The 15876-nt window shown below is 31.9% G+C and overlaps 2 protein-coding genes and 1 long non-coding RNA gene across 3 annotated transcripts; 2 read left to right on the forward strand and 1 right to left on the reverse strand.

The window, feature by feature from the left end:
• Positions 1 to 140: 140 nt before the first annotated feature.
• LOC141453186 (uncharacterized) lies at positions 141 to 2045 on the forward strand. Its single transcript, XR_012457824.1, has 3 exons — positions 141 to 511; positions 677 to 862; positions 1786 to 2045. It is a non-coding gene; the product is annotated as an uncharacterized lncRNA (long non-coding RNA).
• Positions 868 to 7377, reverse strand: Taf7 (TATA-box binding protein associated factor 7). Its single transcript, XM_074126014.1, has 9 exons — positions 7126 to 7377; positions 6837 to 6968; positions 6685 to 6765; positions 6135 to 6338; positions 5854 to 6040; positions 4492 to 4619; positions 3721 to 3952; positions 2850 to 3019; positions 868 to 1011 (listed from the first exon to the last, which is right to left on the reverse strand). The coding sequence occupies exons 1-9, from the start codon at positions 7189 to 7191 to the stop codon at positions 976 to 978; spliced, it is 1236 nt and encodes a 411-aa protein (XP_073982115.1). The 5' UTR covers positions 7192 to 7377; the 3' UTR covers positions 868 to 975.
• Positions 7378 to 7553: 176 nt separating this feature from the next.
• LOC141453161 (S-adenosyl-L-methionine-dependent tRNA 4-demethylwyosine synthase TYW1-like) lies at positions 7554 to 13404 on the forward strand. Its single transcript, XM_074125993.1, has 10 exons — positions 7554 to 8018; positions 8194 to 8484; positions 9097 to 9285; positions 9356 to 9559; positions 9822 to 10050; positions 11314 to 11627; positions 11713 to 11823; positions 12754 to 12927; positions 13015 to 13119; positions 13192 to 13404. The coding sequence occupies exons 1-10, from the start codon at positions 7695 to 7697 to the stop codon at positions 13303 to 13305; spliced, it is 2055 nt and encodes a 684-aa protein (XP_073982094.1). The 5' UTR covers positions 7554 to 7694; the 3' UTR covers positions 13306 to 13404.
• Positions 13405 to 15876: the final 2472 nt, after the last annotated feature.

Below are 15876 nucleotides of genomic sequence, written 5' to 3' on the forward strand. Positions count from 1 at the left end.
ACGAGGATTCACTGTTAATTATAATTCCAACCAATAGAGATCGTTAATGCCATCATACTAGAAGTATTTGTGGGTGTGTCCTTTTCGGGCATAATTTCTCAAATTTAAAAAAAGGGAAGTCTTTCAACTAGAAAAGCCCACCTTTCTAGTTGAAATATATTGGTTTTAATTAAATTATTATAAATTACAACGAATAAATCTTAGAACTTCAGAGTAAAAATATTTTGTACAATATAAATATAGCTGGTCAAACCTGGTGGAAAGTCATCAAAGGTTCCTCTAAAAAAAAAAAACCAAAAATAGTTGAAGTTTGAAATTAAGGCATTTTTCGGATAGTTTCTTAGTTACACTTGGAAAGAGAAGAGGACTGACTTCTTTAAAGACGTTGGAGTGCTTCCATACTAATAACACTTACCATAACATCCTTTACATTATTCTTTCCCAAAAATCCATTTCTTTGGAAATCACCCTTCGATCATACATACTGCCCACTATCGATACGAGTCCGAAGGTAATTTATTAAAACTGTCCGATAGGACAGTTGTATAAGGGTTGATCGTCAAAAACTGCACGAAAAAGCGTAACGTTGAAAAACAACCAACTTTGACAATTTTTTTTTATATACTAGCATTCATTAAAAAATATCATGTAATCGTTCATTTTCTATCATCTGTAGGACCAATCGTTGGTAACCAGTAGAAGAATAGAGAACTTTGAAAGGAGAATCACTTAGAAAACAAAAAATGTTATTTTCAAATAGTTTGGTCCCGTTACATGCATTTAAGAAATTAAGCTACCTTCAGGAAAATTCTCCTCTATTGCTAATCATGGATCATAAATCAAAGAAGAAAACTAAAAAAAGGTAAGAAAGTTTTTCAAGTGACACATTGTGTTATAATATAGAATAAATAAACAACTGCCATAAGGTTACACAAATTCATTTTTATCAAATTACATGTGCGAAAAGATAATTCTTCACTGCATCTGCAAAAGTAAAGTCAACTCTTGGTACTGCAAAAAAAAAAAAAAATATATAAATAAAATAAATTTCTTTACACAAATTAATCAGAAAACATTAACATACTATTGCTTAAAAGATAGGTACATCTGAGAGGAAAGAACTGACAAGTCAGGAAGGCAGATCAATCTCCGTCACCAATAATTATACAAATAAAGCGTAAAATAAAAAATAAATCCTTTAAAACAAAATATAACACATTAATATCCTTCGGCATTAGCTGACAACTAAGCCTATTTAGTTCACTGTAGTCCAGGGGTGGTCAACCTACGGCTCGTGGGCCGCCTTGAATTAATTTTATGACCCGCGACATTGATCCTAATTTTACAAAATTTGTTTATTACCTCCGAATGGAACTAATTGAATTAAAATGTAATAATGAACTAAAACACATTCTTTAAACATCAGAATCAAATAGACTTTTACAACCATTATGTCACAAAAGAAAAATTTTCTAATTTGAGAAATCTGGCACAAAAGTTATAAGCGCTTTTGATCTACTTTCACCTGCGAATCGTTTTTGTTCGAAAATGAAATTTAGCAAACATGAAGTCACACTGTAAACATTCCGAAAGTATGTATACTTATAGTATTCTCATTTTCGTCTTCAACTGTGCACAATTGTAGCTTTCAAGCTGTATTTTCGAATGTGATAAAGTTTGGGAGCTTTACATTTCATTCAAATTTCGATTAGCTATATCTCTTGAGAATCAAAAATATATTTTTATAACACCTATGCCACTAATGAAAATTTTTTCTCATTTCAGAAATCTGGCACAATACAAGGATGCTTTTAGATCTACTTCCTCCTGCGAATAGTGTTTTTGAAAAGGAAGTTTACCAAACATCAATCACGCTCCAACTTAACGAATGAATTTCTGCATCTTTAATTACTTTGTGCAAATACGCGCATTGAAATAGACTTGCAACAGATAAGTGAAAGAGTTCAGAAACAAATATCTCACTATTTAAATAAATTCAAAATATCTCACTATTCAAATATATTAAATACTATTTGACTATCTCATACTTGTCATTATTATATTATCATGTTTATATGTACGAATAATAATAAAAACAATAATTATAATTAATTCTTGTTTTGAATTTTCACAGCAAAAATTTTTTGTAGTTGGTCCAAGTCTAATAGGTGTACATATCACCTATGCCCGCTGGCTTATAATGAATTTCCGAATTGGCCACAAGATCATTTGGTTTGGCCACCCTTGCTGACGTCAACAGAAAACAGGAATATTCATTACTTGATACAGTGTATAAACGCTTCAAATGAATACCGAATTTATTATTTGATTTATCAAAGAATTTAGACAGAGTTAATTGCCACTTTTTCAGGACATCTTGATGGTTATCCCAGCTCTAGTTAGTAATAACACTAAACACTCAATATCAAGGGGTTCTAGAGACAGTATCCTAGCCAAATCACTGTACAATATTTAAGAATTTATCTTTACAGACGCTCATCGACGTTCAGGAAAGTTCTTTAAGGTTCTTTTAAGTTCTTTTTAACTTTTTGTCCCTCATCACATCTAATAAATTTTCTTAAGTTCAACATGTTTTTTTTTTAAATTTATTATCGTGAGTGAGGAGAAAAACTCTATGCTACAAAGCATCGCATGGCCGGGCCATGATGAGAATTGCAGAATAGTTTTATTTACATCAAAGATTCTCAATTTTAAAATTAAAACCAAACGTTTCAAATCTTTTTGAAAACAATTATTGCTTTCTATTACCCATATCAGTTTGATTCATGTAAAGAATAAATCTTTAACAGACTAATCGTACAAATGATCAGCTTATTCAAAGACTTTACCTCTTGGTCCTTATCTAACTGCTGCTGCAACAAGCTATCTAATATATCTTGGAATCTTTGTCGTAATGTAAGGTTCTCTATATTCGCCATATCTAGTTCTTGTTGATCACGCCTGATCCTTAGCTCAGCCATTTCCCGCTGTAATTCTTCCAGCCTGGCACGGATCTCATCTAATAAAAATAAATTTGTTTTACTTAAAATTACTATACAGAATGGATATTATTATTTTAGTTGGAAATCAGGTTCACACTATCAATATTTAAAGTTCTAGTTAAATTATTGTTGAAGCACGGTGAATTCAATATTCCTCTCTAAGAAAAAAATTACGCAACCAATTAATTCTCAAAATATTAGTTTTACAAAAAAAAAAAAACAATCAAAATCTAAAACGGGCCAAACAGAAACTCTGAAAAACAATTAAAATATTTCCGTGTGTGCTCGCCTCTTTTTAGCACGTTAAGGTATTTTTCTGTTATTGCCTCAAAAGTTCTGATATGATTTTTTTTTAACAATAGAGTGGTCAGCCTGTTTGAGCGAAAATCTAAATTAACAATAATAAAGATCGACAAGTTAGTAATGAAAAAAAGAAATATTGGTGCAAACCGCAGAGAAAAAAAAAACCTTAGGTAAAAAGCAATTCCTGTTAATAGTATAGCAGACTTCACGTAAGATAGCTAGATACAAAATTCTGTGTTAATATCTAAGATTTTTATTTTAAACTTAGTTCACTCAATCTGTCAAAAAACACACCAAACCTCATTTGACCGATCAAGCGTTTAACCATTTTTCCGTGGGACCAACTTAAAAAGCTTGCAAAGCTCCACTTCTAAAGCTACTAGTAAAAGAAACTAAAGAAAGCTTTAATACTAACCTGGAGTCATCTGGGTTTGTGGTTCTTCTTTTTTATAAACTGAAGAAGTAAAATCAAACGGTATTTCATCTTCTTCATCGTCTTCATCTTCATCCCCATCTTCCTCATTAGTTCTATTTGGATCTTCTTTAGGTTCAGGTTTTACTCCTTGTACAAACATTTCTTTACTAAATTGTGTAACAAGACCTATAGTTTCTCTTGACTCATGATCACCACGTTTAGTATCTGGCATCTGCAAAAAGTATAAATTAATACGCTCTATTATCTAATAAACTATTAGTAAATCTAAGAGTGTAGCAACCGAATTGCTCATACAGCGCAGAAATGAACGCAAAACTGTGTACAATAACACTTGGGCAATCTATTCACGTTGTTGTGAGGTTTTGTTCCAAATTTATCGTCATGACTATGGTCAACAATGGTCAGAAGAGTACTGTGCTGACCCAAGCGGCGCCTAGCAACAGCGGGATTAGGGAAATGAAAAGGTAGATCAGTTAGAGGAAGCAACCTTTGCGTCTTTGGTCATTGAACCGAAGCATGAGCTTCACTGATAAATGCAATTATATATAATCGTATGTACTAAACGGTGACCATAAGTAATGAGTGCTCGAATTACAATGAAGCTGCTCTTTAGTTATAAAAAAGAAGATTTTTATTATTAAATCAATGTACACCTCTACTACATGTAGCTACAGCTATCAGCAAACTTATAAAATCTACGTATATGTACTTGAGAGGATGAGAGGTTGGTAAATATTTGTATGAGATTACCTGCAATGAGATTGAATCAGAAATGTGACTGTCGTCGGCTGACATTCTGGAACTTTCTTCCATTTCCATTATGTGAGGTTCCTCTTCGTCTGAATCGCTAACAGCACCACCGAAAATATCATGCTCCGCTAAAAGTGAATCCAAGACAGCAAATTTTTTAACTTTTCCAAAATTTAATTTATTTGTCTAATATATTCCCACTTGCCTGTAAAATTCTAACTATAAAACCGGCAGGTGTAATTTCAAAATAAAAATCATTACATTTACTTTTACAAATTTTACTATTTAACACCTTTTATGTAGAGGGTGCGTTGCTGGTATTGAAAATCTCGATATTTTTTTTTTTGTTTTTTTCGAGAAATCCAGTATAAATGAAGAATCTTTTGAGGCGATTAAAACGTTAAGACCTGATACGGTAATATCAAAATTTGACAAGCTGAACACCATTGAAACAATTTTTCAAGAACTGAGAAACCCTCCTTTCCTTTTCAACATAACCATTTGAACAAAGATTGCTCAAAATATTTTTATTTATGTCTGAAAGCTTATTAACAAAGTTGCTGAAAATTGCAGCGCATTCATACTTACTAAACTAGAAATCGGATGAGCGATGTATGTAAGTGAATACTTCCGTCAGTCTGCCCACACAATTTTACTAATTTACAAATGTTTCAACTTTCTTCTTAATTTATTTATCATCATTTCCATTCTACATATTCTTTTAATAAAATTTTAATTTAATAAGAGATTTTACGTAATTAACTGTAGATTTGAAGTGACTCGTCGGGACTATTTTTTGTTTCTAATAAATTTAAAACCCTACCTTTCGCAGATACCTTCTCTACCTTCATGAATGAGTAAATAAATATTGTGGGTATAGTATATTAATTATTGTTAAAATAGATTCCATTGATTCAAACATTGAAGGATAGAGAAAAGTATATCTTCAGAAAGGACACTAAAATAAATGAAAACGCAGAAGGAAGACAGAATGCCAATTTCAGTGATTATTTTTTCATTTTTGCCGAGCTCTCGATGTAGGGGACAAGGTCACGAAGAGTTAATAAGCAGACAGGACAGTAGGCACACCAACCTTATAAAATGTTCAAAGTATTATAATTGTCAATAGCCCTGAAGATGATCTAGTCCCCAGGTCGAAAGCTCGGCAAAAATAAACAAAATAATGTCTGAAATGAGAATTATTCTTTCTTCCTTCTAGATTAATTTTTAGTGCATTACAGAGCTTTTTTTTCCGAATCATTATTAATTTATATTCTTCAAACTGGAAACAGGATCTGTGCCAGTTAATACAATAATGTTCATAGTAATATAATATAGTAATGCGGATTTCTTCAAACTTACCAACATCAAGTGAAGCTTGTGTATTTGTGAGAGAGGTATCCGCTGAAGGCTCTTCTTTTACTGTAACTAGAGATGGTGTCCCAGAATTAGAAGCAGCATTACCGCTTCCTTTCTTTTCCTCCTCTTCGCTTATTACTTCCCATTTAACTGAAACTGCATCATTATCTCCTCTTAACAACCTTTTAACCTACAACAAAACATAAATAATCATAAACACTCTAAGCTCCTAAGAAAAAATTGTATTTTTCATCGAGAATGAATTAATAAAACACTATACAAACTTCTTTTTCGACTTCGGGGGCTTCAACATACTTTTTCTTCAGAGTTTTTCGAAATCTTCTCTTTCTAACATTTTTCATCGGAGGTGTTATACCATGTGGCCAGAGAAATTTTTTATCCACCTTGTTCGGATCTTTCTTTTTATGTTTGGAAGGAGACTCATCATCTGTTGTGGTCTGATCATCTTCTTCTTTGCATATCATGAGCTGAGATGGAAACACATAAATTATTAACAGAATTATTATTACTTTTTGAGTTAGATACCTAGATGGGACAAGCGCTACTATATTTTGAACGATGTCCCAAGTTCTATTGAATGCGCTGTAACAGCTAGTTGCAATATAAGATCTATGTATTTGAAATCGGAGAAGAATAAACGTAAAATACGAAGTTGGGAAAGCCTTCGATTTATAAAAAGCAGAGGATTCTGTTACACATATACAAGGGATAGGCACAATAAGCTTCTATTAGTCACAGACTAGGGAACAGGTCCGTATCTAATCTATTCATAAATTTAATGCACTAAATAAGTTTAAAGTAACAATTACTAACCTGACAAATGTCGGCAGTTTTATAGAAACTCTTATTATCAATGGTTTTGAGGGATTCCACAATTGTAGGTAGATCTACTACCTATAAAAGAAATCAATGAATTAGCCTAATTTACAGATACAAAACACATATTGATATGAAAAGGCTAATACCTTAGCGTGGAGAAACCAATTGTCCACTCTCACTTCACCATACCTAACATCATTTTCCAGCCTTACTGAAAATCTATCTTTCAGGCTTGTAGCACCACTCCTCAATAATTCCTTAAGCACATTTGCAGGTTCCTGCACGAACAAAATATTAACGACTGAAAAAGATCTAGGTTAGCTTAAATTCTTACTACGAAATAAGATACATACATTATAAATAAACAGAACTCGTCATTAACCAACAGTAAATCTGTTATGAGATTTAGTAGTGCTCAAAATAAAAAAGAATTACCTCCGGTAAGCGTAGAATAAACTGACACTCTAACTCCACGGGAGGATCACCTTCTTTTTTACTCATATTATTTTTGTTTAATAATTTAAATGGTGCCTACTAAAGTGCATTATAGTTAAATACCAACTGATCATGAACTTATACAACAATGGTTGTAAGTAGAATGAACAGTACGCAGGGATTAATTTTTATGAAAAGAATCTACTCCATTCCAAAGGTGTTTATCTTTTTGGATAAACAAAATTTGAATAACCTTCCTTATTATTAAGAAGAACGGAATAATGAAATAAAAAGTGAGTCAATCGATTAACTGTATAAGAATTAATTCGGGAAAATTAAATCTAATGAACTTTTTTAATTTATGATTTTTTTAAAAAATTTGTCTTTATGGCTACTTAGCTCTGTTCTCATTAATAAATCAACTATGTACAGACTTGTATCTACTACAATAATGATAATCGATGTATTTCAATTTTATTTTAATTTTTTTTATAGAGTGGTTACTGGTTATATTGTGAAAAAATAGTTTTTGAAATCTAAGCGCAGGTTCAATTTAGAATAATATCGCTATGATTATGTTTTTGTTTAATATATTGAATACATCCAGTATTTTAAAGTGGGGCACTGTGTTGATACCTGGAATAGTTATATTTTTGTATTTGATTTTGTACAAACTCCAAAAAAAGCTTAATGACGAAAAACTATTAAAAGAAAGTGAAGTATTCAATAAAATAAATGGGTTTTCAAAACAAAAAAAAAAGCGAAGATATTTTCTCAGTGATAAAGAAATGATGGTTCGGAAAGATTTCATGAAAAACCAATTCAAAGAGAGTGGTATCGTACCTATAAAAGTATTGAATGTTTACTACTGTACTCAGTACGGTAGTACTAAGGTACGTTCCTTAACGTTTTAAATTAGTAAATCTCACAAGATATATAAAACATAAGGCTAACATTTAATACATTTTTAATCTATTTTACTCTCAACCTTTAGATCTGAATTTCCTTTCACGTTCACATGATAGTTCCATAGTAATAGTTTACCTAGTTAAAGATGCACTTTTGCAGGAACTTTGTGAAAAGTTACGTACACTTTCAACTGTAAAAATTAACATTTTCGACATGGGAACAGTCGAAGCCGAGGAGGTATTTTTACGAGATGCTAATGCTCCACATACCATATCAGTCATCATTATACCAACTGTTGGCGACGGCATGCCACCTGATAATGGTTCTTGGTTTTGTAAGTGGTTAAGTGAAGCTGCAACTGACTTCAGAATAGACAAAGAACTCTATAAAGGATTGAACTACGCTGTTTTTGGTTTGGGGGATTCAGCCTATGGAGAAAACTTTAACATTGTAAGTGATCATTTTATTTATTCTTTTTAAGTTAAGGCAACCGTTAATTTTGGATTAAGTGACATATTTGTTTTCTTTAATTTTGGATGCTTTTTGATGTTCATTGAAAAAAATAATCAGGATGGAGAATTGATTCCTACATTAAACCAATCAACTGCACCAAACTGGTGCTTGGTTGAAAATTTGAAAGCAGTTAGAACTAAAGAATCGTACCCCCAACGAACAGTCAACAATATTAACCAGCTCGGCGAACCAAAACCATGTGAAGACTACATTGATTGGTTTTACCTTTGTTTCATTCCATCTTCATTTAAAATATTTCATAAAAACACTTTATGCGTTGATTGTAAGTTGAAATGGCGTCAATATATAATTTTTGATTGATGTATTTGCAACGTGAGTACTTTTTTATTTGTAAGCCATCATTAACGTGGAAAAGCTGTATTTCTAATTATATTTGTATTAGTTGAAATCATTATCAATCGTGAAGATTAAATTTAGTTCAGATTTAGGTTTAAGACTTCACTGTTGTTTCAAGAATAAAAAATATAATCATGTTTCATGAATATCGTCACAATAAAAAAAATATGATTAGTAAGAAACAATTTTCAGGTCGCTAAGAAAGTAGATGCCGACTTAAAAAAGCTTGGAGCGAGAAGAATATTACCGTTAACTTTAGGAAACGAGAATGCATCAAACAGAATCAATGGTTCCCTAGCAGACGATTTTAGAACATGGCTAAATGATTTGAAAGAATTAATTAAACATTCTGAAATATCAGTATCTTGGTTAACCCAAAAAGTACGTATAATTTTTCATGAATTTTGTGACATGAAGATAGTAGAAAGTAATTTACGGATAAATATTTTAGGTGTCTAATGAGGATAGTAGTGATGAAGAAGTCAGCGATAACGATGATGTTGTGGATGTAGAGGATTTGGTAATACGCAGTGTTAAGAAGGAGTCATTAGAAGAAAAAGAGATGATTACGCCACCATTGAGACAGATCTTAACTAAGCAGGGATACAAATTGATTGGAACTCATTCTGGAGTGAAACTTTGTCGATGGACTAAAGTAATTGCATTATGGTATCTCTATTTCTCCGTTATTACTCTCTACTTAACGGTTTTGATATTCATATTTTTTTGACCAGACACAAAAAATATAATTTTAAATCATCAGCATAAGGCCGATATACAAATTCGTTGATTAGGCACTCCGAATTTAAAGAAGTAATTGTTAGTGCTGAACCTAAAAGATTAGTATATCAGTTCCAAAGTTGAGCGATGAGAAATAATTTGATACTTTTTTTTTATATTAACTACATGCTTTTTAGTCTATGCTTCGAGGTAGAGGTGGTTGTTACAAGCATTCGTTTTATGGTATTGAGAGTCATCGATGCATGGAAGCAACACCGAGTTTGGCATGTGCTAATAAATGTGTATTTTGTTGGCGGCACCACTCCAACCCTGTCGGTACGGAGTGGAAGTGGAAGACAGATCTCCCAGAAGACATTGTAACTGGTGCACTAAAAAATCATTATAATATGATTAAAGAGTTTAAAGGTAAACGTTTTAAGAATTTTTGATATGCTGCTTAGTTAATTATTTGATAAAAGAAAGTAATTTGGTGGGATCAAATTAGTACTTCATAATCTCTTAGGGAATTCCTCCAATGAACGAAATAATAATTTTAAAGATCATTTTGATTTGAAATGTTCAATTATGTGGAAATTTCAGTTTTAGTTGGATCTATTAAGTTATGATTATGGGTGAACTCCTTCCACCATTTGGTTCTTTTTTTAATTAAATTATAAAAACCGTCGGATTCTGTCTAAATTTTCTTGTATAGCTTTCGATGAACAATTTCTTTGAGTCACTCCGCTTGCATTTGTTACTAAGAGCCATTTCTTGAGAATAAGTACTGGGAAAAACATTATTTGAAGTAACGGCTTTGGATACCTAATTTCAAAAGGTTTCTTTGAAATAGTGTTAAAAGTCGACGGTTTATTTTATTCAGCCAATGTTACGGTCAGAGAAATGTGGCGAATTATTATTAATATTAAATGTTAATATTTTTTGTTGAAAGTTTACCCTAGAAGTACCTTTTGACAATTTTATCTAATATAAGTGTATGAAATGTTCCTGGTTGATGTTGAGAAGGAAACAGAAGGCAAGGCCTTTCCTTTTCACCAGGACTGAAGGGCAATGACCAGTCCTACACTCTTCCGAAATACCAATTAAAAGTAACAAAAAGTTCTTTTGTAGCTTTAGTTGATAAAATTTCTGCGTGTAATTAGAAGTAAAAAATTTAATACTCTTGCGTGATAAATACATTGTTCTTAGAGTGAAGCTCAGACCCTAATCTATTCAGATTCAAGTGTTCTTAGAGTGAAGCCCTGAACTTTTAATCTATTCAGATTCAATCAGTGGCATAGAGTTATTGAGTCACATTAAAAGAATTAGACAATCCTCTGCAATTCCTAAGAGCGTTGCCGTATTTTTTAAATTTAATATAGTCGGTTTTATTTCAATTACAATTACAGCATTGCCCAATTTGTTTATTTAATGTAGTTGCTTTTATTTAGATTGGAAAAAAGTTTTCATTCCTTTGACAACCTAATGTATTACTATGCAAAACATAGAATTTAATGATATTCTAAAAAGATTTTTTTATGGCCTTCGAATAAATAAATACAAATAATCTGAAGCATACTTTAATGAAATAAATGACAATTCAATTACAATTTAGGCTATATGTGGCTAAAAAATTAAATATAGATTGTGGAATTAATTTATTGTAGAAGTAAAATGAAATTGTTTTCAAAGGTGTTCCAGGAGTGTTACTTCCAAGATTTGAAGAAGGCCTGAATGCCAAACATTGCGCACTGTCTTTAGTTGGTGAACCAATAATGTACCCTTCAATCAATAAACTGATACGTTTGTTACATGAACGTCAGATTTCCACATTTCTAGTTACCAACGCACAGTTTCCTGAAGCCATAGCTAATTTAGAACCTGTTACACAACTGTATGTTAGCGTGGATGCTAGCACTGAAGAAAGTTTGAAAAAGATAGATCGTCCTCTTTTTAAAGATTTTTGGAAACGGTTCTTAGATAGCCTTAAAGAACTTTCTAAAAAGGTTAATATATAGCATTTATTGGTCTTGTACATTTGATAAGAATTTATTGTTTTGTGGTTGGTAAGTTTTACTCATATAATTTCAGGGTCAGAGGACAGTGTACAGGTTAACTTTAGTCAAATCTTGGAATTTTGATGAAATGCAAAATTACGCTAATTTAGTAGATTTAGGTAAACCAGATTTCATTGAAGTGAAGGTCAGTGGCACTTATTTTTCAAGACGTATATATATATATTTTATGATTTAAGGCGCGTCAATATCTAAGGTTATTGGCGCCCGGAGCTTTTATCAGTGCACTGCCGGCCTCCGGACAGTGTTCTCTCGTTACAGACAACACTGTCCATCACCGGACAGTGAGCTGTAAGAAGCTCCTAGAAGAGAAAATCTAAGGGTCAGCAGCTGGATTCGAACTCGGGACCTCCGCGTGGGAGTCCAGTATGCTAACCGCATAGCTAATCCCTTCCCTCTAGGCATAAAAATAAATGCTCGAAATTTCACAAAAAATTTTTTGGGGGTCAAAAGGCTTGGGGGGCAAAAATATTTTGGGTACACTTCTTATATCATAGACAGTACCTGTCTTCACGTCGCAACTATGGAATAAAATGTGAACACTCCGTTGAAGATACTACTACAAAAGTGACTTGTTTTTTTACTGTTGTCATATCAACCAGTTTATGTATTTTAAAATATCTCCCCAACTTTTCGTCAAACCTTGGCTTTTTCAAAAGATATTTTTTAAATGTAAATAGAAATTGGTAGTGACTATTGACGTATCTGCATAGTATTCATTAATGATCAAGAACACAATATACATATCGTTAAATTTCTATTGTAGTTTTGTCTCCTGTAGAACGCAGTCAATCTGTATCGAAGCCTCAGTAAAGAAAATCTATAATTTCATATAAATATAAATTTTGCATTTTGATAAAGAAAGCCTTCTTTTCTTGAAACAATGTCTGAGACAACGGACCCTCTTTACAAGAGCCTGTAGGTGACAACTTCGTGATGAAGGAATATGTCAATATAAGTAATAACTAAAACAAATCATTTACATGTTAAGTTACGGCTAAACAACTATTTGTACTACTAGGAGAACGCGCCAACTCATTTTAATTATTTCTTATAGGGTGTTACATATTGCGGAGGGGATAATAATGGACCAAATAAATTAACCATGGCGAATGTCCCTTGGCATGAAGAGGTCGTATCATTTGTACTGCAGTTAACCAGTCTGTTAAAAGACTATGAAATAGCTTCTGAACATGAACATTCTAACTGCCTTCTCATAGCACACAAAAAAGTAATTTTATCATGTAATGACTATTTATTATGTATAGCCTATCCAGTCCAAAGCTGTCATAAAAATAAATATTCTCTGTTATAATAGTTCTTCATTAACGGTCAATGGCACACATGGATTGATTACGATAGATTCCAAAAACTAATGAAAACATATTATAAATCTGATGGGAAAGAGAATTTTAGTACCTTGGTGAGTATATTTTACATTTTAAATAAAATATGGGTGATATAATGAACACTAATTTTGAAATCTATTTCAAAGGATTATACCAGCCCGACTCCTCCTTGGGCTGTATTTGGTGCCGAAGAAAGAGGTTTTGATCCTGTAGAAAAAAGATGGTATCGAAAGAATAAAAAAGATATTTCTGGATGTTGAATTTATTCTATTAATTTGTTTTTAGTTTTTATTAAGGTATAACATGTCGAAATTGTTAAATAATTGATTTTCATAAATAAACTATAATTTTTTCTTCCATTTTATAATTTATTTAATTCACTGCATGATGATTAATTCAGAGCAAAAGTACCTAATGGATTAAGAAATTTACAAATTAATGGTAATAATTTGAAAGTGGTTGTGCCAAAATTTCGTAAGTGTAAGTAGGAGTCAATCATAAAGTCGGGTAAAATTATCGTAATTATTTTAATACTTATATTTGGATGACCGCATTATCCATCATCGAATTTCGAGCTGCAGAAACTAGAGATAGAGGATGGACTCGTGCCCGCTTCCAGAATCAATAAGAATTAATGTACATAATATATATATATATTTAGACAACTGACAAGAAACTAGAGATTCCTTCTTGGACAGGATGCATTTAATAATGTTGGGCGCGTCAGTGCAAGAACTAGCCATATAAACAGCTCAAGTCCTTGTGTGGAGGACAGTAAGTCCACATGTTGGAATTAGAGAAAAGTGTACGACTGCAAAAATGTATCCCCTTTCTGTCATTATTATTCTTAAATATTTTTTAAATCTTTTATTTAAATTTACAACTGCAACAATTTTTATATACTAAAAAGTGTCGAATGCCTAATTTTTACGATGATTATTCCGCAATTAATTCGTAAATTACTTTTCTGTTACTTCAGAAATGGTTTGGGGTTAATGCAGGGATGCCTTAGCAACTTCATGTTTCTGATTTTCAGTAAATGTTCGGTATAGGCGTAAACCACCAGTAGAGGTATGCGTCCCATTGAATTAATTTCTTAGCAAAAATACTTCTTTAACTGAGAAGAATTTTGTGAAAGATTTAAATGTAGATACTATCTATAGTTGAAAAAGCGTCAAGTACTTAATTTTTATTTTTTAAAACTTAGAAAATTCTCATACCTTCTAAATGATCATATGTGCCTTTGTTCCCGACAAACTCTTGATCACTGCATTGCTTTTTGGTTTCGCTTTAAGCTACTGATATAAATAAAATGATAGTGAACTTAATAATAGAACTTCCTGATATTGTTACTAAATCATCCTCGATATTCCAATCATAATGCCTTGTCCGCTCATCTATTTCCCATTGTAGCATTGTGCTTAGCAGTAACTATATGTTTAATACCTAATTGCGAAATTACACGGTTGATGATGATCTTGACACTAGATTTCGGAGCGTCTACTTTCTACAGTAACAATTTTCCAAAACATATCAGTAGGAATCTTTCTTTGAACACGTAGCTTATCTTGATAATTTGCCAATTTTTTTTTAAAGCAACAGAAAATAGATTAGTGAATAGGGAATTATGATGTGGAATTTAAAAAATGAATTAGTAACAAGATCAAAACTTCTATAATTAAATTCACTATCTTTTTATTTGTTTTTTTCGTATTTAGAGTAGTTCATCAAGAAAAAATTAATGAACTTTAGTTTAGATTATGTCCTGGAGAAATGCGCTCTCATGAGTATGTAGAGGATAGTGATTAAACTATCAAGTGATATTGTAAAAAGTAGGTAGGCTGCTTCAGAAGAAGACGTTTAGTAGTTTTTTTTTGGCTTGGCACATTAATAAACAACAAATTCGTACAAACAAAATGCAAAAATCCTGTAAATAATTTGATGAAGTCAATTCTCTGTTGATCCATTATAACTCGGTCTGAAGTTGATTGGGTTGCCTGAAACTTCCTAAAAGCTACCGATTAGGAATTACAAATACATAAGACGTTTGAAATATAATTCGTACATTATACTTGCATCATACTTTTTTCTTTTAAATCATTTTTTGCCATGTAATAATTCTGAACATGTTTTCAATGACAGTTACATTTAATTAGACAAAATATAAATTGCAGTGATTTGTAGATACCCCATTACACATTTCTAAAGTAAATAAATCTACTTGAGAGAAGTTCTTTTAATTGAATGAGTACACAGATAAATTGTAGAAATATATTTCTTAAATCTTACAACGAAAAAAGAACCTTGTAAATATTTGTAAGGGTTATATAAGTCTGTACGGATGGACGCTCCTCAATGCCCCGTGACCTAATCGCTATCTTAAACAAAAACAACTGCATGAATTCTGTTCCATCGTTAACCTGATCTGACCTAAGATCCTGATCACCACACCCGGAGCAATTTGATGAGATCAATGAGTGTTTCCTCCACCACCTCACAAACTAAAAAAAGGAATCTGGTATGACAGAAGTGTCTCCTTACACCACAATGTCCTATAAAGGGATTATTTTTTTATTGATGAACTAACCTTAATCTAAATATGTAAAATAAAAATAAAAAGATGGTGGACTTAATTATAGAAGTTCTATCTTGTTATTCATTCATCTTCGATATTCCACATCATAATACCCTATTCACTTATATATTTTCGGTTGCTGTAAAAAAAAAGTTTCATCCAGTAATCTGAATATTTCTGTGACTAAAACTAAAATCATTCTAGCCTCTATCTTGGGATCATTTTGCAGACAGCCCTGAGTTTGGACCACTAATCG

This window comes from Rhodnius prolixus, unplaced genomic scaffold (assembly GCF_049639745.1).
Source record: "Rhodnius prolixus isolate KJV_2025 unplaced genomic scaffold, Rpr scaffold_3, whole genome shotgun sequence".
NCBI classification, from domain to species: Eukaryota; Metazoa; Arthropoda; class Insecta; order Hemiptera; family Reduviidae; genus Rhodnius; species Rhodnius prolixus.

Excerpts from the sequence above, each read along its gene's own strand:
- Taf7 (XM_074126014.1), bottom strand. The coding sequence starts at position 7,191 with ATGAGTAAAAAAGAAGGTGATCCTCCCGTGGAGTTAGAGTGTCAGTTT. Across the intron at positions 6,041-6,134 it reads CCCCCGAAGTCGAAAAAGAA|GTTAAAAGGTTGTTAAGAGG; the intron begins GTTTGTATAGTG and ends GTTTTGTTGTAG. Across the intron at positions 1,012-2,849 it reads AGTTAGATAAGGACCAAGAG|TACCAAGAGTTGACTTTACT; the intron begins GTAAAGTCTTTG and ends TTTTTTTTGCAG.
- LOC141453161 (XM_074125993.1), top strand. The coding sequence starts at position 7,695 with ATGATTATGTTTTTGTTTAATATATTGAATACATCCAGTATTTTAAAG. Across the intron at positions 8,019-8,193 it reads CTCAGTACGGTAGTACTAAG|GAACTTTGTGAAAAGTTACG; the intron begins GTACGTTCCTTA and ends GCACTTTTGCAG. Across the intron at positions 11,628-11,712 it reads TTAAAGAACTTTCTAAAAAG|GGTCAGAGGACAGTGTACAG; the intron begins GTTAATATATAG and ends ATATAATTTCAG.